This window comes from Miscanthus floridulus, chromosome 9, assembly GCF_019320115.1.
Source record: "Miscanthus floridulus cultivar M001 chromosome 9, ASM1932011v1, whole genome shotgun sequence".
Lineage (NCBI taxonomy): Eukaryota > Viridiplantae > Streptophyta > Magnoliopsida > Poales > Poaceae > Miscanthus > Miscanthus floridulus.
Window position 1 is genome coordinate 26,173,912 of NC_089588.1, and position 23,912 is coordinate 26,197,823.

Consider the following 23,912-nt stretch of genomic DNA (forward strand, 5'->3'; position numbering starts at 1 on the left):
TAGTTGTAGATCTCGATGACTTTTTCATTTGAAATCATTTGATGTCCCAACAGCATGGCTAAAGTTTAGACAATTTGAAATTCAAATTTGTCAAACGATCTCGGATGGCAAAACCATCAACATCAAAGTTGTAGATCTCGATCAGAACAACAACTTTGTAGTTGATGACTTTTTATCTAAGTCATTTAGGGTTCTAAATATTCATTTTAAAATCATGAGAAGTTAGCACTAAAGGAATATACATGTTGTATGCACACAAGTGACTTAGGGGCGGAGTGGTTAGAGCAGCTACGTGTGATGGCACAGGTCTCAGGTTTGAATCACAGCACCACGCAGCGCGTGGATTTCCGCGCAAAAATCCCGTGACTTGTGACAATGGGCATTCCCGGGATTAAATAAAAAAATTGCTATTTTTTTTATCCGATTTTGGAATGAGAGAGACGTGAGAGAGACGAGCACCTCATCTCTCACGAGGACTGAGCTGAGAGAGGAGAGAGAGTGTTGTGCGGCGGTGGGTGAGGGAATGAGAGATGGCTGTGGATAACTCGAATTATATGATGGATCTATGAGTGTCAGGCTGAAATGGGCAGCTTGCTGGGCCACCATTTTTTTTTGGAGGCGGCGCCTGGTTTACTATCGATTAACCAAGGCCTAATCCATTAACCGAGGTGGTTATGTTAGGACAAATGTCTAGCGGTTGTGTTAGGGCAAACACCTCGGTTGCATTATTGGAGGCATGCGAGCCGGCCACTGCCAAGTTGCATTATTGGTCTGTTTATCCTACCAACGCTGTGAGCGAGTCTTTGCTTGTCATCTCGTGCGATGAGAGAGCATCTTTGCGGTACCCCACGCTACTGCAAGCAAATGCATTGGCCGCCATTTCACGTGGTAGCTCAGAGCTACTCTAGCATCCAAGGCTCCGCTGTGGAATTAAAAAACTAGGACGCCGTCCGCAAATCCATCGAAGCTGTCACGCACTTTCCTGCCCACCTCCTCGGTTGCATTATTGGAGGCATGCGAGCCGGCCACTGCCAAGTTGCATTATTGGTCTGTTTATCCTACCAACGCTGTGAGCGAGTCTTTGTTTGTCATCTCGTGCGATGAGAAAGCATCTTGCGGTACCCCCGCGCTACTGCACGCAAATGCATTGGCTGCCGTTTCACGTGGTGGCTCAGAGCTACTCTAGCATCCAAGGCTCCGCTGTGGAATTAATAAAGTAGGACGCAGTCCGCAAATCCATCGAAGCTGTCCGCAAATCCACCAAGCAGCTACTGCGATTCTTGCAGGCCACAACCTCACATCGGAACCTAAATCCATCTCGCTACTCCTCATTTCTTCACTCACTGGCGTGCCGCAATCCAGCAGTAATATGAGGTGGGCTAGGTCGACGATGTCCATGCCGATGCCTGTCTAACCATTAACCAATAGATCCTGTTCCACGACCAAGAACAACAACAGTGGCACCACCTCACCGCTTCTGGCCATTGCTCAGCTCGTCAACCTCTGGTTCGTTCCTTAACCGTTACGTTTCTGCAGCTGCTTATGCGTAGCTAGATCTGCGCATATAGTGCCCACTGTGATGTAGTTGTTAGGTTTCTGCAGCTGCTTATGCCTACCTAGATCTGCGCATATAGTTGCCACTGTCATGTAGTTGTATGAATGAACGAGAAGTTATTAGTAGTGCCGCGATGGCTGCAATAATAGATGGCAGATGATTGAATCTTTTATGTATAAAATTAAAATGCCGTGTTGAAATCAATATCTGTTCTCATTTTGTTACAGCAAAAATCGAAGTTCTCAATCATGGCCGGTGTCCTAGATGCTTTGGCGTCCTACATCCAAAACATGCTCATGCAGATGGCGGCAGATGAGGTGCTTATGTTGCTTGGAGTGTCCGGTGAGATTGATAACATGGACGTCAAGCTTCGGGATCTGAAGAACATCCTTGCTGATGCTGATAGGAGGAACATCACAGACCAAAGTGTCCAAGCATGGGGGATAGAGTTAAGGAATGCTATGTATGATGCCACTGACATCCTTGACCTGTGCCAGCTCAAGGCCATGGAGCGAGGCCAAAGGCATGATGCCGGATGCTTCAACCCATTGCTCTTCTGCATACGGAATCCCCTACATGCCCACGACATTGGAAGCCGCATCAAGAACCTTAACAAGAAGCTAGATGACATCAAGGCACGTGGTGCATCATTCAACTTCATGAACCTTGGTACTTATGAGGATCGTGGAAGAAACGTGGTATCATATCCTTCTGGTACCCGTGAGACGTCAGGGGGGCTTGACGAATCTGGTTTGGTTGGTGAGAAGATCGAAGAGGACACAACAAATCTAGTACAAATGCTAACAAAGAAGTATCCAACTGACGACGACAAATCCAACAAAATAATCATTTTCTCCATTGTGGGAATTGGTGGGATTGGTAAAACCACCCTTGCTCAAAAGATCTTCAACAGTGAAGTCATAAAACATGAGTTCACGAAGAAAATATGGTTGAGTGTCAACCAAGACTTCAACAATACTGAAATGCTAAGGAGAGTTATTATCGAAGCCGGTGGAAACCACCATGCTTGTGGAATTTCAAAGGTGGCACTGGAACAGACTCTAATAGAAGCTTTGAAGTTACACAAAACCTTATTAATAATGGATGATGTCTGGGACTACAATATATGGGAAGGTGTGCTTAGAACTCCCTTTGTCAATGCCATGCTAGCTCAAGGTAGCCGTGTGCTGGTCACCACAAGGCATGACATAGTGGCACGTCAGATGAAGGCTGAGGAGCCCTACCATCGTATTGACAAACTTGGGCTTGAAGATGCATGGTTGCTGCTCAAGAAGCAGGTACAAGTTAATCCATATATTAATTACTTTTCTTTAATTATGCATTTTGTTTTCTAGCTGCATCACTTTAGTTTTGCTTCTATCTTAGTAGTGGGAACTAGATTCCCTGTCCTGGCAACAACTTCTATTTTTCTTATTTGTTTCAACATCTAGTTCTACGGTGGTGACCACTACTATAGAATGGACCTGTTGTCCCGGGCGGTAACAGCCTTTAGTCCCGGTTACCGCGTCGGGACAACGATTCCGGGACTAAAGGTGGAACCTTCAGTCCCGGGTCATCGAGCCGGGATTAAAGAGGGACCTTTAGTCCCGGTTGGTAACACCAACCGGGATTAAAGGCCCTCCAGCCGAGCGAACCTGGCGCACCCTTTAGTCCCGGTTGGGGTTACCAACCGGGACTAATGGTTCACCCTTTAGTCCCGGTTGGTAACCCCAACCGGGACTAACGGTTCGTTTTCTTTTTCTTTTTTTTTGTTTAATTTGTTTTCAGTTCAGTTACACGTATTTGTTTAATATATAATATGTTTTTATGTACGTATTCTACGTTGCTAATATAAATACACGCATGCATATAATTACATCTAATTCTCATCTTGAGCATTATTATATTCGAATAAAGTATGAAACTATATATATTATAGATATATATATATATGTGTATATACAACACTTTCATAATCTTGTTCTCGAAAATAACGATATCAATAAACATTTAATTTACATCATTTATTCCTTAAGATCAAAGTAGAACTCGCCGTTGGGATTTAGCACTTTTTCTAGAAGATATCCTGCTATTGACTCTTGAACTGCTTTCAGATGGTCTTTTTGCATGACCCTTCGTTTCAACCATTCAGTCTTGCATTTGAAATAAAAGGAAAAGTATTAATACACATATATGTATATATATTCTTTTAAAAATAAATAAATATTGATATATACGTACTCTGAGGACATCTTCAGGAGTTCTTCTTATGTGCGCAGTGATAAATTCACAAACGTAGTATCCACACAAGTTATTACCTGGTTCCTGCCGCAAACACCACTGTACGAGAAGAAGATTATTCTCATCATCTCACACGTAAATTGAAGTACGATATAGCAATTAAACACGTGGGGAAGTGTATATAGTACAACTTACTGGTATTTCAACTACATTAAGTGGTGCCTTGCAATCCTTGCGATGTTGCCGAATAAACTCTTTCCAAACCCTGTGCGACCAATAATGTACGATCGTTAATAAATTATGGCAAAGTCTATTCAATAATAGTTGTGCGCGAGAGATCGAAATTACCCCTGGATAATATCTAGCATATCTTGGTATAGTGCCCGTTCTTTTCTCAACGAGTCAAAGATTAGTAACCGACTTGAGTTTAACTCAATGACAATGAGTATCCAGTGAAAACTGCATTGGTTTATACACACACGTACATGCATATAAGTTGTATTGATATTACATAAAATGTGTAGACTACATTATTATTAACACTTACTCAAAGTTGTACGGGAAAAGTATTGTTGTCTTGTCGTGCTGCTTCACGAAGAACTTCATGATATTCCTCTGTGCTTCAGATACCCAGTGGTCCTTGACAATAATATCGGTTTTGAATACGATATAAGGATCAATGAAGCCAACACTGGTGTCTTGTATTCTTTGGAGCTCTGACATCTGGAATCTATATATAAATATAAGTTACATGTGAGGATAATTATATACACGTACGCATGGAAGTGAGTTTATTAAATAAAAGTAAGAATCACTTACAAACAAAAGGAGCTCATGATTGATTTGTCCAGAGCGTCCAAGTGGAATAGTTGATGCAATTCTTCGAAACTAATATGTAAGATGTCATCGCCACGGAAGTAATGATGGTCTCTAAATCTGACAAAGATCCACTGCTCACCCCTGCCACACGCCTGCATGTACCACTTGTTGAGCAAGTACATTTGCGTACCCAATTCATTCAGAGCCGCAGGGTTGTACAGACTTTTGCCATATTTATAAGTCTTCCAGGTATCAACTTCCAGGTTCTGGATTGGAGCTTTGCCCGTCAATTGATCCAAGGTTAAACCAGTATCTTTAAAAAAAGCATTAAGGGCTTGAACCGACACTTCTCCAGAGTTGTCTGGTCGATAGACTTCTATGTTGGAACCATATTCATTAGCAACAACAAGATTTTGCATTGGTTGCTTCTGTTGTCCGAGCTGTGGGACATCCTTCCCTGATGCTCTTTTCCTTTTCTTATCTGCATCATGTGACTTCACGAGGGAGCGGTCATAGTCTGATAGTGGCGAAGGCTTACGAAGTTCAATCATCTTTTTCTTGTGAGCATCGACCTTCTGCCTCAGCACATCTCGTGGTATGTAAAAGTACGGCTTCTCCTTAAGCTTTGCTTGACTCTTGTTTTTGATATCTATAAAAAAATCTTTTACTTTTTTGTCTTCTTCAGCTGCTATTTGCTCATCAGTCTTTTCAGGAAGTATTTCTTGAGAAATAACTCTTTTTCTTGGGGTCTTCTTTGCCGCCGGGACCTTAGACGTCTTTGTAGTGCGTCGCTGTGGAGGGGGTGGGGGCGGTGTTGGAGATCGGCGTGGAGGCGATGAGGCCAGTGTTGGTGGAGACCGGCGTGGAGACGTTGGAGATCGTTGTGGAGGCGGTGGGGCCGGTGTAGGAGTTGGAGATCGTTGTGGAGGCGATGGGGCCGGTGTAGGAGTTGGAGATCGTTGTGGAGGCGATGGGGCCGGTGTAGGAGTTGGCGATCGCCGTGGGGATGAAGTCGTCTCGCCCCCCGCGACGCTGTGATGAGATGGGGAATGAATGATTAGGCTAGGCTGGGGAGAGACCCTGCTATAAAAACAATTTGTGTGTCAATTATTTTTGAAGCCAATAGAAAATTAATGGAAAATAATATTTCATTCACTTTCATTCGTACCTAGGGTGATGTAGGGGAAGCGGTGGCGCCCCAGGAATGATGATGAAGCGTTTGCGCCATTGAATAAATGTCTTCTCTGTTTCTCCTAGTGTCTTCTCCCCATCACCGCCTTCAATGTCAAGAGGAACATTGCTGTAACCTTTGAGCACTCTATCGACCGAGACGCTAGCATATCCAGGTTGAATAACTGACCCATGGATTCTTGGTGTCTTCGTTCGGTCTATTGGAGATACAACCCCGACAGCCACCATGATTGATGCATTACCATCTGGAATGTGCAGCTCACATTTTGTTAGAGGCTCGGTAATGTCATCAACAGGGAAGCGCAACCCAGCGTCGTCTTGAATAACTGGCAGCTCCGTAGAAGCACAACTGCTTTTCATCTGACCAACGGGGCTAATGGTGACTCCCGGCGTTGATTGCGATTGCATTTGACTCATTGCTAGCTGCACTTGCCTCTTGATCTCCTCCTGCATTCTTGCCTCAAGAGATTTTTCTCGTTCACGTGATTCAAGCAATGCTTGTCGTGACTCATCAACAAATTGCTCCAATGCACGAATTCGTTCTGCCTCCTCATCCTTCTTTCTCTGGCGGCTTCTGTAGGTATCCTTGTCTGCTGGGAATGCGTGTAGCCACGGAACCGCCCCATAGCCTCTTGTTCGACCACCGTGTTCGGGATTCTCTAGGGCATATGTCAATTCATCCTTCTCTCTGTTGGGCTTGAAAACACCACTATCAGCTTCTTCCCTAGCATGAGCTAGTCTCTGTGTTGCTCTCTCAATTTTTGGCCGAAAATTAGCTTGCCAGTGTCTGGGTCTAGGCTTCCCCCATGAGCGTAGAACCAATTCTTCGCGCGTTGAGGCCAGTTCTTTTCTATTGTTTCAGGTATGATTCCCTTGGCAGTAATCTCTGCTTCTAGGTTCTGCCACTTGGGAATAGCACTCCTATAACCACCTGATCCCATGCGATGATGGTATTGCTTCTGTCGGGCATTCTGCCGATTCCTCATCACACGTTCCTCACTGTCTTGAGATGTCTTGTATTCTACGAAGGCATCCCAATGGGACTCCAACTTGACAAACGCCTTAGCATTGAAATTCGGCGTAGCATTCTTCAAGATAAACTTTTTATACAATGTCTTCTTCCAACTCTGGAACAATGTTGCCATCTTCTTCATTGTCCAATCCCTCACTAGCTCCTTCAAAGCATCATCTGCTTGTAATGTGAAATGCTGAGTGATATCTCTCCAAGCTAGGTTCTTATCACGATCAGATACAAAACTAACATTAGGAGCGGATATCTTCTGCTTCCATTCACGAGCACTAACTGGGATCCTATCCCTTACAATGAACCCACATTGATTGACATATGTCTGAGCATGTGGTCCCAATGGTTTGCCGGTGTCGGTGTCGAATTCTGATATTATGAAACGGCCCTCTAATGGCTTTTTTGGCCCTCGGACTTTCCTACTTTTGTCGATGGTTGATGTAGATCCAGAGACCGGCTACATGAGTAGAAACACAACGATTAACAACAAATATACGTACGCATGCATCTATAAGAGATGATAGATAATCGAATATACCTCGCCAGTATTTTCTTGCGCGACAATTTGTTGATCTTCAACCACCGGCATATTCAGGATATCCTCATAATCAGCAAAGTACTGACTCGTGTCATCTACATCCACATTGGTGCCGGCGTTGATAATATCCGCCATTATGTCATCACTCAAGTTATCATCCGGAGCAGCCATTTGTATCTTCAAGATAACACATAGATAGAATTATTATGGTACATAACATAAGTACATGTGATAACACATATAGAATTACTAAATCCAATTAAATATAATAACACATAATATTTCATAAGGATAAACAATAATAAGGTATAGGCTTTGGAATCGAATCAAAAACACTTTCGATCCAAAAACATGGAAATAAGTACATGTATATATATACACATAGAATGATACAATATATTTTCTCTCTCTCTCAACACATAGAAATAAGTGCATATGTCTATATCTCTAGATATGCATGTGATAACACATAGAATGTCTCTCTAGATACAATTTTCTCTCTCTCTCAACACATGAAAATAAGTACATGTATATATACATATAGAAATAATTAATTAAGTACCATATGTATACATATAGAATCTCTCTCTAGATATATATATAGAGAGAGATAGAATATATAATTACTAAATCCAATTAAATAAATCTAACATGAAATTAGATAAACTAGTAATAGATAATACATTTTAATCTAACATATATCAAAAACTATAATAAAAAACTATCTAAAAAAAACTATCTAAATAAGTACTAATTAAAATTTAATACATTTTAATCTAACATATATCAAATACTATAATAAAAAACTATCTAAAAAAACTATCTAAATAAAGTACTAATTAAATTTTAATACATTTAAATCTAACATATATCAAAAACTACTAATTAAATCTAACATTTTTCGATATATATAGGCCGGCCGAGAGCAAGCTAATAAGCTTAGCAGGCTGTGGATCGAGGCGGATGGCGCGGGCCGGCAGGGCGTGCTGGCCGGCCACGCGCGGGGCCGAGCTGAGCACCTCGATCGCGCGAGGACGACGTACGGCGGCGGAGACGGCGGGGGGCTCGACGACGAGGCCGCCGGGCGCGCGGGAAGCGGTCGACGGAGGGGGCTCGGGTGCGGGCAGAGACGGGGCCGGGCGGATGGCGCGGCCGGGCGAGGGTAGAAGACGACGGCGGCGCGGCAGAGACGAGCTCGATGTACGGCCGGGCGGGGCTGGGGCGACGGAGGCGAGATCGAAGATGGCGGTGGCGGCGGCGATGATCGACGTGTAGATCGAAAGGTAGAAGATGAAACCGTTCGATATATATAGGCCGGGACCCTTTAGTCCCGGCTAGTAACACCAACCGGGACTAAAAACCCTTTAGTCCCGGCTGGTATTACCAGCCGGGACTAAAGGTCCAACCCTTTAGTCCCGGCTCGCCTTACAAGCCAGGACTAAAGGGTTTTTAGTCCCGGTTGGTGTTACTAGCCGGGACTAAAAGTATTTTGGGCGGGCACCGAAATTGCCGCTCACCCTTTAGTCCCGGTTCTTGGTCTGGGCCGGGACTGAAGGCCTGAAAATTTTGGCAACCCGCCAGCGTAATTGGAAAGACCTGGGATTTTGATTTTGTTTAATACTAGGTTAATCAATTAATTCCATAGCAACTTCAATACTTTGCAATATTTATTTTAAAAAATTCTATTGATTAACTAATTATTTATTGTAAAAGGAAAATTTTGTAACCTATAGTTTTTAATTTCTTTTATGAATATAGAATATAAATGTTACTAATACTAAGTATTTTGTTAATGCAAAAATATATTTGTAACTTAAAATTAATAAAACTAATATTATTCGATAGGAAATTTATTATCACATTATTGTAACGTCAATGTTTCAATTTTTTCTCGGTTTTTGACCAAAATTGACAGGAAATTTTTGTTAAACCTATAAAAATAAAGAAAATATAGTATTTTTTGTTGTACAACTTTTTCAAATGAAAAAATGGCCTATATAAGGATTGTTGTTTTTTCAATTCGACCAAAATTAACAAACTTGGTATTCAAAACTTTTCAATTCGAAGTCATTTAGAGTCCATAATACTAGGGTCAAAGTGTTGTTTTTTCATTTGACCAAATTTGACTTGGTCAAACTTGCTCAAATGAGACACTAAATGACCTCAGATGAAAAAACTCTGAATACCAAGTTTGATCATCTCAGCAAGATCTACAATTGTTACATAGCTCATTTTCCCATTTGAGAAATTTTTATCAAACACTAGTCACAATTTTCCTTATCTCTTATAGACTTTCTAAAACTATGTCACACACTTGTGAAAATTGAACTACATTTTGTTCAAGCTTTCTCAAATGAAAAAATGGTCTATATAAGGATTGTAGATATTGATGATATGAACAAACTTGGTATTCAAAACTTTTCAATTTTAGACAATCTAGGGTTCCGAAAACTAGTTTGTAGGCGTCGAAATTTAAAAATCATAAATTTGAACCGTCCAAACTTTCTCAAATGGAAAGTTGACCAAAACAACAATTGTAGATCTTTTTGAGTTTAACAAACTTGGTATTCAAAACTTTTCAATTCGAAGTCATTTAGAGTCCATAATACTAGGGTCAAAGTGTTGTTTTTTCATTTGACCAAATTTGACTTGGTCAAACTTGCTCAAATGAGACACTAAATGACCTCAGATGAAAAAACTCTGAATACCAAGTTTGATCATCTCAGCAAGATCTACAATTGTTACATAGCTCATTTTCCCATTTGAGAAATTTTTATCAAACACTAGTCACAATTTTCCTTATCTCTTATAGACTTTCTAAAACTATGTCACACACTTGTGAAAATTGAACTACATTTTGTTCAAGCTTTCTCAAATGAAAAAATGGTCTATATAAGGATTGTAGATATTGATGATATGAACAAACTTGGTATTCAAAACTTTTCAATTTTAGACAATCTAGGGTTCCGAAAACATATTACATAATATCCGTCTCTAAAACATAATATATTAAACATGCATCGTTGTATCATGCGGGCACAACAGTGAATTTCTTCTTGACGTATGACCCTTGGTTATGATCTTGTCGTAACCATGGAGTGTCTTCATCATTTAACATGATGCTTGGATCTTTCTTCACTATGAAGGGTGGAATTCGGACATTTCTTTCGTAATCTTCTGACATGTCTGACTTGTCTTCAATTCCTACTATATTTATTTTCCCAGAAAGAATTATGTGGCGCTTTGGCTCATTGATCATTGAGTTGATGTCTTCGTTTTTTCCTCTCTTTGATTTTGTAGACATGTCTTTCACATAGAACACCTGACTCACATCGGCAGCAAGGACGAATGGTTCCTCTTTGTATCCAATATTGTTGAGGTCCACTGTTGTCATTCCATACTCTTTGTCGACTGTTACCCCTCCTCCGGTCAGCTTCACCCATTGGCACCGGAACAAAGGGACTTTAAAATTAGGTGCGTAGTCTAGTTCCCATATCTCTTCTATGCGGCCATAATATGTTTGTATATTCCCATTTGGATCTGTGCCATCTATGCGAACACCACTATTTTGATTGGTGCTCCTTTTATCTTGGGCAACTGTGTAAAATGTATTCCCATTTATCTCGTACCCTTGGTACGTGAGGATATGCCACGATGGCTGCCTAGCCAACAAATACAGTTGCTCATCAATATTGTCATCGCCTTGACATTCTTTTCGCAACCAACCACTGAAACTTTTCATGTGCTGACGCCTAATCCAAGCTTCAGTCTTCCCTGGAAACTTGGATCGTAAGAACTCCTTATGTATCTCGATGTACGGATGCACCAATGACGAGTTCTGAAGAACTGTGTAGTGTGCTTTATTGAAATAATCGTCTTCCATGCCAATATATGTTTTCTTCCCTAAAGTTCCTTTACCACTGAGTCTCCCCTCATGTCGTGATTCGGGAACGCCAATCGGAGCAATGTCAGGAATAAAGTCAACACAGAACTCAATGACCTCCTCTGTTCCATAGCCCTGGGCGATGCTTCCTTCAGGCTTAGAACGGACTTTCACATATTTCTTCAAGACTCCCATAAACCTCTCGAAGGGGAACATGTTATGTAAGAACACAGGTCCAAGAATACTAATCTCCTTCACCAAATGAACTAGGATGTGTGTCATGATATTAAAGAAGGATGGAGGGAACACCAACTCAAAGCTGACAAGACATTGAACCACATCGTTCTGTAGAGTAGCTAGTTCCACTGGATTGATTGCCTTCTGAGAAATTGCATTGAGAAATGCACATAGCTTCACGGTGGCTAGACGTACATGTGGAGGTAGAATTCCTCTTAAAGCAACTAGAAGCAATTGCGTCATAAGCACGTGGCAGTCGTGGGACTTTAAGTTTAGGAATTTTTTATCTGGCACATTTATTATACCCTTTATATTGGAGGAGAATCCCGATGGGACCTTGATGCTGCTTAGACATTCGAACATGCTGTCCCTCTCTTCTTTGCTAAGCGTGTAGCTAGCAGGACTTAAGTAATGACGTCCATCACCTGTCTTCTCTGGATGAAGGTTGTCTCGTTCTTTCATGCACTGCAAGTCCTGGCGTGCTTCAAGTGAATCCTTTGGCTTCCCGTACACACCCATGAATCCTAACAGGTTCACACAAAGATTCTTTGTCAGGTGCATCACGTCGATTGCGTTGCGGACCTCTAGGACTTGCCAATAGGGTAGCTCCCAAAAGATGGACTTCTTCTTCCACATGGGTGCATGTCCATTAGCATCTTTGGGAACAGATTCACTGCCTTGTCCCTTTCCAAATACTACTTTCACATCCTTGACCATTGCGAGTACATCTTCCCCGGTTCGGTTATGAGGCTTCTTCCGGTGGTCTGGCTTACCTTTAAAATGCTTCCCTTTCTTTCTTACTTGGTGGTTCAAAGGAAGGAATCGACGATGGCCAAGGTACACGACCTTTCGACATCTTTTCAAATATATACTGTCAAGGTCATCAAAACAATGTGTGCATGCATTATATCCTTTGTTTGTCTGACCTGAAAGATTACTTAAAGCAGGCCAATCATTGATGGTTACGAACAACATTGCTCGTAGGTCAAAGTGTTCTTGTTTGTACTCATCCCAGACACGTACACCTGGTTTGTTCCATAAAACTAGAAGTTCTTCAACTAATGGCTTCAGATATACATCAATATCGTTGCCAGGTTGCCTCGGACCTTGGATGAGGATCGGCATCATAATGAACTTCCGCTTCATGCATAACCATGGAGGAAGGTTGTAGATACATAGAGTAACTGGCCAAGTGCTATGACTAGTGCTCTGCTGTCCAAAAGGATTCATACCATCTGTACTTAAGGCGAACCTTAAGTTTCTAACCTCATTTGCAAACTCTGAAAATTCTCTATCTATCGCTCTCCACTGGGACCCATCAGCTGGGTGTCTCAGCATATTGTCTACCTTACGGTCTTCTTTATACCACCGCAACAACTTTGCGTGGTCTTTATTTCTGAACAAACGTTTTAAGCGTGGTATTATAGGAGCATACCACATAACCTTGGCAGGGATTTTCTTTCTAGGACGTTGTTCACCCTCGACGTCACCAGGATCATCGCGCCTGATCTTATACCGCGATGCTTTACATACCGGGCATTCATCCAAATTCTCGTATTCATTGCCATGGTAGAGGATACAGTCATTAGGACATGCATGTATCTTCTGGATTTTTAATCCTAAAGGGCAGACAACCTTTTTTGCTTCGTACGTAGTGGTGGGCAATTCATTTGGCTTCGGAAGCATCTTCTTTATGAGGTTTAATAAATTCCCAAATGCCTTATCGGATACACCATTCTTTGCCTTCCACTGTAGCAATTCCAGTGTTGTACCCAGCTTTTTTTGCCCCTCTTCGGCCATCGGGTATAGCAACTTCCTATGATCCTCAAGCATGCGCTCCAACTTAACTTTCTCTTTTTCACTTTCCCATTCTTGTTGTGCATCACGAATGGCATCGCCAAGAGCATCACCGAGATCATCTTCTACCGCTACCTCTTCTTCATCTCCCCCCATTGTAGTATCATCAAAGGCACCATACTGAGCAATAATGTCATCAATGTCTAAATCTTCTCCTTCACCTTCTTCCATCATGACCCCGCTTTCTCCATGCTTAGTCCAACATATATAGTTTGACATGAAACCTGACTTAAGCAAATGTGAATGAAGACTCATTGAGCTTGAATATTCCTTTAAATTCTTACATAGGGCACATGGACAGCATATGAAACCATCCCGCTTATTTGCCTCGGCCACACCTAAGAAATAGTGCAAGCCCTCTATAAAGTCTTGGGAGCGACGATCGGCATTGTACATCTAATGGCGTGACATAATCTATATTACATGACAAATTATGAGAACCTTGAACATAATTAAGTATTTTATTACACAACATAAATGACACACACACGGTTGATTAATTAACTAAGCCTGGCTACAACGTAAGCAATCCCAACTATCACTAAACAAACTAAAACTACAATGCACTTCAGTAACATAATTATTTTGTGATCGTACGCAACTAAAACAGACAAATCATTCTTCTGTTGAATATCAATAAGCTTCTCCTGCTGGCTCACTGCCTCGTCAGCAGCATCCGCTACCTCAAGCGCACCCAAATTCTGCACGTATGTAGCATAATCTTCCTCCCAGTACCAACCATCGCATCCATTGCCCTCCCACTGAAATTAAAGCCAAAAAATATTTAGTCAAAAATATTCAAGAAAAGCAGGTCAATTAGCCATAATTATAAAATGCGTAAGAAACTCACATCGCGATCCGGGCACTTGTAGAAAACACGACCCTTGTTGGGTCCCTGTCTCTTGACTCGGTACTCCATCACAATCTTCTGCTTACACTTGCCGCAGATAATGAGAGGGAGTTCTGGCCTCAGTCGTTTCGCAACCGAACGAGAGGCCGAGGATCCAGTAACAGTTGTCATCTACTTTCTATACTTATTTTTGCAAACTAGTGTAAATTTCATATTTTCAAATATCCATCAAATTATAGCTCAAAAACATGTTTCAATAAATAACCATCCGTACTAGTTGACCTTGCTTACGTGATCATCTCGACGAGCATTTCTCCACCGGACGGCACCGTACTTGGCCAAGGAAGAGCTCCGATTCTACGAGAAAGGGAACACGGTCTTCCACGACCGTTGCCGCTCTCCCTCGTAGAATCAAAGCTCCTCCTTGACGTCCGTTACCGCTCGGCAGAGAACATGCTCGCCGACATGAACACGGTCCGCAAGTTCAACTAGTACGGATTTTCTACAATTTTCTAACAATTTTCTAAGTTTTTCATTTCATGGAAAAATTAATTCTAAGATCACGTAAGCCACCGGGGACGAGAATGGCGCGTGCTCCAGCGAGGACGAGCGAGGCGTGATTTTGATGAACTAATTTAACTTTTGTTTATCCAAACATATATGCAAATCATCATGTGATTTTGAGCTAAAAATGACATATAAAATCATAATAAAGTCCAACATATAAAGTTACACATGCATCTACATCGCAAAATGAGATAAGCTACTGATAAAACATAAGAGGATTAAGTTTGTTACCTCCAAAATCGAAGAGCAACACCAATGGAGGGGGAGAGTGCAAGAACAACAGCAAGCTGAAGAACAGAGGCAGTGAGTTTGAATAATGGAATGGCTCGGGCTCGGGGAGGAAGAATTGAGCAGAATTATAGGCCGGGATAATTAGTCCCGGTTAGGGGTCCAAACCGGGACTAAAGATTAATCTTTATTCCCGGGGCATAACCCAAACCGGGACTAAAGATCCCTGCCCCGCGGACGACCGTTGGGCAGGGACCTTTAGTCCCGGTTGGTATTACCAACCGGGACTAAAGGGTCCTTTAGTCCCGGGGGCAAAAAATGCCGAGGCTAATGCTAAATTGGGACATCGTTCTAAAGTCTGTTCTCTAGTAGAAATATATTATAAAGAAACAAAATGCCATACTTCCATATGTTAGTATTGTAATATCCTGCATATGCAGTCATGCAGACTCCACATAGGGCAGGTATTCACAATTTTTTGTTAAAGCAATTAAAATTTGGACATTGTATTACACTTCCTCCTTTTTTAAAAGAACTTGAGATCTGTAGGTTCGATTGGATCTATCATGGGCTGTAACGTAGGCAATACCACATGGCGAATTAGCAACTAAATTTAATTCACAAACTAAGGCAACCATAATAAGTCTGTTTAGCACTATGCTTTTTATAGTAAAATAAAAAAACGGTCTTCGAACTTATTCTGTATGATGTCATCTGGGTCCATAGACTCTCAAAATGCATGCACTGTGAGGTTAGCGAAATTGTCTTTGGATGTAATGTAAGTCCCAAGCTCTTATAATGCTACTTTCATGCCCCCCACACTTATACTAGAATATCATCAAGATCCCCAGACTTGTCACGTGCTATCATCCAGTTCTAAATGAGCCCTAACACACTATAGATCCTTATGTGGCAGGCCACAATTGATCCATTTGTGGTTCGGTATTAACCAGTAGTCCAATGCGAGGGTATATCACACATATTGGGCTGCTGAACAATATCGGAGCGAGAAGAGAGAAAGAGAGAGAGAGAGGGAGGGAGGGGTAATCGAGACGATAGGCCAAAGGCCAACATATATGTGTGGTTCCTATGGGTAGGATCCACTAGTAGAGATATTATGAGACATATATATAGCATTTGGTTGGGAGATAAGGTGGGGTGGGATGGTCTTGTCTCTGGTTTGTGGGATGCGGCGACCCTATTTCTTTTTTGGTTGGGGAGGGATGGGATCAACCCGTTTTCTATTTGGTCTAGACATAAAAAGTGGGATCCGCTACTGACACGTGGGGCCCATTTGGTAGTTTTTATTCTTTCTTTTTCTTCCTTCACTCCTTCCCTCTCTTTCCCCAACCGTAGCCGCCCAAAGGGCTCGCAGCGCGACGCCCTACGCCTCCTCCTAGTCAGATCGGCGCCCACGCCCCACGCCTCCTGTTTCATGCGGCCCCGCGAGCTCGCACGTAGTGGCTCTTCAGAGGTTGCACGACGGCGGCCTCCCAAACTCACGCGTGGAGGCTCCTCATATCTCGCTCACGGTGGCGGCCCCTCGAGGTCACGCGTGGCAGTGGCCCCCCAAGCTTGCGCGACGGTGGCCCCCGGTGCTCCTCTTCTTGGTCGACCGCCCCTACATGCACCTCCTCTCCTTTTCTTCCTCGCCAGCAAGCGGGCTCGTCCCACCTTGGGCGACCCCGTCCGTCAAGTATCTGGGGACTGGGCAACCCGCATCTCACGGGAATATTCCCATGTGGGATGTCCTCGCCCCTTGTGGCCTCCCAAACAAACACCACTCATCCTGGAGCCATCTCGTCCCGTCCCTGCTTGTCCTTTCATCCAAACACACAGATAATGTTCCACCATGGCATGCCATGTTGAGGAATGGAAAAGGTCTAGGTCTGTTTGGATGTGGATGACATCGTGTTACATATTCTAAGGCTAGAAATAATATTTTGATGAGTAAACTCCATGGTTGGTCCTCCAACTTGTGAGTTGTGTCACCCCGGTCGCCAAACATAAAAAGTATGTCATTCCGGTCTTTAAACTTTGTTTGGGCCTCATATTCGTACAAACGGGTATGGATTTAGGCCCGCGTGCAGAGAAAAGACTCGCTTGCTTGAAAATAAAATATTAGCGGGGGTTATATACAAAATCACCCAGATACATAAATTGCACAAATATTAACAAATTTCATGAGGGACTATTTTTTATAAAAATATCTTCTTCCACATTAGAAATGCTACATGAGTTCATCTTGCTGTCAATGCCGCCACTGCTGCCGAGGAGCGCGAGAGCGTGAGCCATGGCCGCGGTTGCACAAGCGAGCTGCCGCCACCGCTACACAAGCACGAATGTGAGCAACCGTCGTGGCCGCGTAGCTGCCATGGCTGCGCAGCCATACAGAACTGGGGTACTTAAATAGTTTAAGGATCTAAATGTGTAATTTTATATTTACTGATACGATAGAAGGCGTAGTAGTTTAGGGACCACGGTGTAATATACTGTATAAAAATATTTTTCTCCACTGTACCAATTATCATATGCCTGCGAAGTATACGTGAGAAGGCATCACATATGAATTTGTCTACATCAGCATTTAAAATTGATTTTTCAACGTGAACCTAGTGGAAGCGTGATATAGCAAAGAATCCACATGCCAACGCTAAACTTTTGGTGGCAATTAGGGCCCGTTTGGCACAGCTCAGCTTCACTAGTGATTTTTTTATATTTTCAGCTCAATGAGCAGCTTTACAGGTGAAGCTGAGTTGTTTTATTCACACCGTTTGATAAAACAGCTTCCCAAGAGGGAAAAAAGAATAAAGTACCAAAATACCCCTAGCCTTTTTCCTTTTCTCCCCCTGTTGCCATCTTTTTTCCACGGACGATGCCCGATGCCTAACGCCCGATCCCAATCTCGGATGGCCGACCGCCGAGCCCCGGGTGTTCGCGTCCCCATCCCGGCGGCGCGTCCCCTGCCCCGCACATCCCCGTGGCCATGGACACTAGCCCCGCACATCCTGGTGCCCTAGTCCAGAGTCACAGGCGTGCCGGCTGCATCCGCGCATCCCGGCGGCCGCGCGTGGCTCCGGTAACCGCGCCCGCACATCCCGACGGCGATACAAGTCCCTTGGAGCATTCTTTCCCCGGCGGCCGGTGCGCCTCCATCCCTCTACGGTGCTCGAGCCCGCACACCCGACGCGGGCCGCGCTGGCAAGGGTCGTGCTCGCGGTCGGAGATGACGGAGCCCGCGCTCTCGGCGGCGGCCGCTCCCGACCGTGGCCGGATACGACGAAGCCCGCGCTCTCGGCGGGGGCCGCGCCCGCCCGCGGCCGGCGAAGATGGAGCCCACCATCCCGGTGGCTGGTGACGACGGCCCATGCTCCTGGCGGGGGTCGCGCCCGCCCGCGACCGGCGACGACGGAGCTCGCCCTCCGCGGCGGCGCCTCCCGATCACGCGCCCCCGACGGCGGCCCTCTAGCCCACGAGGTCCTAGCGACGGGCACATGCAGTCCTTTTCACCGTATGGGGGCCATGTGTGGGAGATAAAGTTGGGATAAGCTACATTTTTCAGCTTCACCCAACTCATCCTTCTGTGAGGGGAGAAGAAAAAGAACTTCATCCACGAAGCTGTTTTAGAAATAGGTGTTTGACGAAAAACATAGCTCACAACAGCTTATGAAGCTATTGTTAGCTATGCCAAATAGGCCCTTAATGTACATGCTTTGAAACTGGAAGTGCCCATTGGGTGAATTTTAATGAAGAGTGGGCGTAGAAACTACGAATAGACCTAGTAGGCTAGTACCACTTAGAATATTCATTATTTTGGAACAAATTTTGAAACTAAACCAACCGCCTTTCTTGGGAGTAGACTATACTGCTTTCAACTGTTTATTTGTATAATAGTCATGCACGGGGAGATTACATGCTGTCACTTGTAATTGAAATAATTCTTTATAATATTTTTGCTTGGCCATACCTTAATGCGCACCCTGTAATGAATATTTTTCCTTATTATTGAGTTTTGTTTTCGTGAGAGCACTGTAACTTTATTATACAGATTTTATAATGACTGATCACAGCAAGTAGTGAATCATTCCGGCGGGTTCAGAATTGACGCAGTGGCGCTTATACTCGAATATCAGATTAGGAAAGGCCGTACTTCCATAGGTCATAGGAGCAAAGAAGGGGAATTCATCACGATTCATGAGCATTGCTAGCGAATACTTTGTTACTTTTGTCTCCCAAGCGACATTCGTGCCTTTTTTCTTTCTTTTTACTTAGTTGCACATGCATAAAGTACTAAACCCGTTTTAAATTATAGTTCGTTTGATTTTTTTTTACCTCAAATTTGACCACTCATCTTATTCAAAAATTTGTGTAAAATATCACTTCTTTTGTTGCGGCTTGCTTTATTAACAAAAGTTCTTCAAGAATGACTTAAATTTGACTATGTTGGCATATTTTTTTTGAATAAGACGAGTGGTCAAACATGGTGTCAAAAAAGTCAAACGAACTATAATTTAGAATGGTGGGAGTATAATATAAAAAAGGCTGACCAAAAATTATGTGCTAGAGACCGCATAGGTTTCTTTCTTGATGTGTTTTGCATTGACAGGATATCACGACACTGCACAATAAATTATTGTTTGTCTAATTAGCCAAAAATTATTGCAGGTTGTTACATACGTAAATGATGAGCCGCAGGTCGAAATACTAAAGGATATTGGAATGAGACTTGTTGAAAAATGTGATGGTTTACCTCTTGGGGTCAAAGTAATGGGAGGTCTCCTGCGTCAGAAAAGGATAAGACGAACCGACTGGCAAAAGATGTTAGATGATTCTCTATGGTCAGTATCACAAATGCCTAAAGAGCTAAATTATACAGTATATCTTAGCTATGAGGATCTGCGCCCTTGTTTGAAGCCTTGCTTTTTGTACTACTCCCTCCTTCCTAAGGGTGCATTGTTTTATGTTGATGACATTATTGGCATGTGGATTAGTGAAGGATTTGTTCATGGAACATCAGATGACTTAGAAGAAATAGGAAGGGAATACTATGATCAGTTAATACAGCGGAACCTTATTGAGCCAGATATGGGGTATGCTGATCAAGTGGTTTGCAACATGCATGATATTGTTCGGTCATTTGCTCATAACATGTTGGGCGATGAAGCATTCATAGCTCACAACAGTAAAATTGGTATTGACGAACTTAAATCGCAAAAGTTTTTTAGATTATCTCTCGAAAGCAAAGGATCAGAACAACATGATTTGGAGTGGTGTTCTCTCCAAACACAGACATCACTGAGAACACTAATTTTAGTTGGTAATATAAAGATTAAGCCAGGTGATTCATTTGTTTCTCTTTCAAGTCTTCGAACACTACATTTGGACAGTGTAAATATTGATGCAATAGCCGAATCTTTGTATCAGCTGAAACATTTGAGGTATTTGTCAATAGAAAACTGTAATACATCCAAGTTACCAGAAGACATAGGCAAGTTGAAATTCTTGCAGTGCATTAGCCTTTCGGGATGTCAGAGTTTGGCTAATCTTCCTAGTAGCATTGGATTGCTACAAGACTTGAGGTTTCTCAGACTTGAAGTGAAAAATGTAAGTGTTATACCAAGGGAATTTAGTGGCCTAACTTCTTTGAGGAAATTATATGGATTTCCAGCCCACATGGACTGTGATCACTGTAGTATGGAGGAACTTGGGCCTCTCTCCCAGCTAACAGAACTTGGTATCAGTTTCTTGGAGAATGTAGCTTCTTCCTCATCTGCTATACAGGCCAAACTTGGTGGAAAGAAGCGCCTAAGGTATCTCTCACTGGGTTGCACCAGTAGGCTTGGAGATGATGGCCTCTTGGTAAAAGAGGAAGAAGGGATCTCTGATAAAGCCAAGAGACAAATCGAGGAGGTTTTTGATGAGCTCTGCCCTCCGCTTGGCTTAGAAAACCTTGACATTGAAGGGTATTTTGGTGAGCGGCTCCCAGGTTGGATGATGCTGACAGCAGTTACGCCCCTTGGGAGCTTGACGATTCTAACGATGGATGACTTGGCCTGCTGCACAGAGCTTCCTAGTGGCTTGAGTCAGCTCACCTGCTTGGAGCATGTACAGATTAGAAGGGCCCCAGCCATCAAGTGTGTTGGGCCTGAATTCCTAAAACCAAACAATCAGGTAGGTGTTGCATTTCCTAGATTGCAGAAGCTGTACTTTGAGGGAATGGTGGAATGGGAGGAATGGGAGTGGGAGGAACAAGTCAAAGCGATGCCTATTTTGGAGTTGCTTGTACTCAAAATGTGCAAGTTGAGGCGTGTGCCACCTGGCCTTGCCTTCCACGCAATGGCTTTGAAGGAATTAGGCATCTATGATGTCAGGCATCTAAGCTCTTTGGAGAACTTTGCTTCTGTTGTCCACCTCGAGGTGTTTAGGAACACTGACCTAGAGAGGATCAGTAACCTACCGAAACTGCAGAAGCTCGTCATCGTCGAGTGTCCAGAGATGAAGGTATTGGAGGGCACGCCTGCACTGCAGAGACTCAATCTGGAGGATTATGCCATGAAAACAGTCTCTAAGTATCTTCAGGATGTGAACCCAAGGTATTTGCAGCTAGATTGTTCCTTATCGCTGCTCACTGCCATAGCAGCAGGGAAATCTGGTCCTGAGTGGCACAAGTTCAGCCACATCCAGCAAGTCAAAGCCTATGCAGATGATAAAGGCAGTCAAAGGAAGTGGTATGTGCTCTACACAAGAGATCCTTTCCGCTTTGAGACAAATATAAGTCGCTCTGCAATTGCTCAAGGTGCTTCATCCGATATATTTTTATTTCCAGATACCGTGTTTGGCTTGGTCTGTTTTCTTGGTTCCCTCGTCTCAATTCCAATCTCTGTATCTTGTGCAGCGAGCAGCCGCCGGACGTGGTTTCCTTACAATAAAATATGTCCGATTGAAGAAGAGTGGCTGGTAGAACGACGCACAAGTGCGGACAAACGTCTGCCCCTCTGCCTACGCTTCCGGTAAATTTGGCTGCACAAGATAACTGCTTGCCTCCATCCTGACAATATCTCCTACTATTTCATTAATTTCTTCTTGGAGTAGTATAACATATTGGGGCTATCCCCCCTGCGAGATGTTTACCATTTCATGCCGTGTAACGTATTTTATCAACATGTGCAGCTGCAACGCCTATCGTCACTTGAGTCGCTGGCTTGATGAAGCCTGCCTGCACTGCCGTGAAGCCAACGGCATCGCTTCCCCATCAGATCAGTGGACCGAAGCAGCAGTGTATCCTGCATGCACTGACCAGGCAGGATGACACGTCAGGAGCGTGCCTGCACCTTCGAACCAATGGACTGAAGCACAAGGGTTCGCATGTACTCGTTGGCGGATCAATGGATTGACTGCACCGCAGCAACAAAAGGGTAGACCAAGAGCGTAATGTGAACATGCATTTCGATGCGCAGTACTTGTACAAGCAACGCGTTGAAGCAGCTTTCGAACCTTTGACAGTTTGTTCAACGAATCACGCCTGAGAACAGAGACGGATGTACTATGTACATGCCATGCCGCGACAGAGTCATTTGTCACCCTGTGTTGTTAACTGATTGTGCATAAATAATAGGATTTCCTCTGTTCCAGTTGATCTGTCCCGTTTACGTTTTGCTGGACCTGGAGCTGAGCTATTTCAGTTGTGCGGCACAACACTTGCTTCGGTTAAATTCATGGGCTTTAATCTGGACATCTGCTCGCGGCAGAGATTGCAGCTACACACAGCGTCCTGGTAACGGACACACCATATAATAATAAATAACAAAAAATGCTGACTCTGTTTCCGTGCACTATTCTCAGGGTGGTGAGACGCACGACCATACACAACTAGCAACCCTGCTGGTTGATCGAGTGATCTCTGTTCTCTGGTGGCTAAGGTCCAAGGATTGAGTCCGTGTAACCAACGCCAACCAACTCATGGTTGCACCCCTTTCCGCTACGGCAAATAAAATGTGAGCCCTGGCCCCTGACGAAACCGATGTTTTTCGTGAGGCGCTGACGGAAAGGCCTCTGCCACCATGCATACTCCTACGTCTAGAGTCTATAGATATATACACCTACGTACCGAGTGTACAACAAGCACATCGCATGCCGGCACCGAGTGAGCACGGAGCTGCATGCTACAGGGACATTGCCTTGTTCATATAGTGAGAAAGCGATAGTCCCCGATACAATGTTTTTCTCTCACAACAAAACAGCATCAGCCAGCTTATATTGGGAGGAGGAGAACCTCGATCCCTTTTCTGTTCCGATTCAAAATAGTCTTGTCTTTTACAGAGTTCACAGGGTCACAAGTTGTAACACCCTAAAATTTGCATCACTTTTAAATAGGTGAATTTGATTTACTTATGCAATAGTGTGTGCATGGAACATAGAAAAATAATAAATTTTATCAAATTAAAATCAAATATAAGGTTTACCTACATGTCTATGCATTCATGCTGCTGCATATTATGTTTGAATTGTGTGGTTTGAAATCAAACTTCAAGTTGATTTGAATTTGTATTTCAAAATTAGTTTAGAAAAAGAAAAGGAAAACTTACTCCCTCCCTGGTTTTCGGCCCAGCTCGGCCTGGTTTCTCCGCAGGCCCAGCCGCCCTCTCTCCCGCTCTTGGGCCGCCCGCTTTCCTTGGCTCCTCGCGCGGCCCAGCGAAGCAAGCCGAAGGCCCAGCGCGCCGTCCGCGTTCCCTCTCCTCTCTCTCTAACATCGCGGCCCGCGTCTCTTTGTTTCGCTGACAGCCCAGGCCCACCGGTCGGCGTCGTCCCCTTCCTTCGGCTCGTGTCCGAGCCGGACACCGCCGCCGCCGCCGCTATCGAATCCTCGCTGCCTACGCGCGCGTCTTGGCGTGCTGCCTACGCTGCTCCGCCCTCAAAAATAGC

The 23,912-nt window shown here is 43.6% G+C and overlaps 1 protein-coding gene across 2 annotated transcripts; it reads left to right on the plus strand.

The window, feature by feature from the left end:
* Positions 1 to 1,131: 1,131 nt before the first annotated feature.
* Positions 1,132 to 22,599, plus strand: LOC136481592 (putative disease resistance protein RGA4). 2 transcript variants are annotated; one of them, XR_010764782.1, is made up of 5 exons: positions 1,132 to 1,506; positions 1,783 to 2,853; positions 19,656 to 21,718; positions 21,886 to 22,000; positions 22,161 to 22,287. XR_010764782.1 is itself a non-coding variant. In XM_066478929.1 (5 exons), the coding sequence occupies exons 2-5, from the start codon at positions 1,804 to 1,806 to the stop codon at positions 22,297 to 22,299; spliced, it is 3,435 nt and encodes a 1,144-aa protein (XP_066335026.1). In that variant the 5' UTR covers positions 1,132 to 1,506; positions 1,783 to 1,803; the 3' UTR covers positions 22,300 to 22,599. The 2 variants fall into 2 exon arrangements, 1 of the variants encoding a protein (XP_066335026.1); XM_066478929.1 differs by having other exon boundaries at positions 19,656 to 21,786; positions 22,161 to 22,599.
* The last annotated feature ends 1,313 nt before the right edge of the window (positions 22,600 to 23,912 follow it).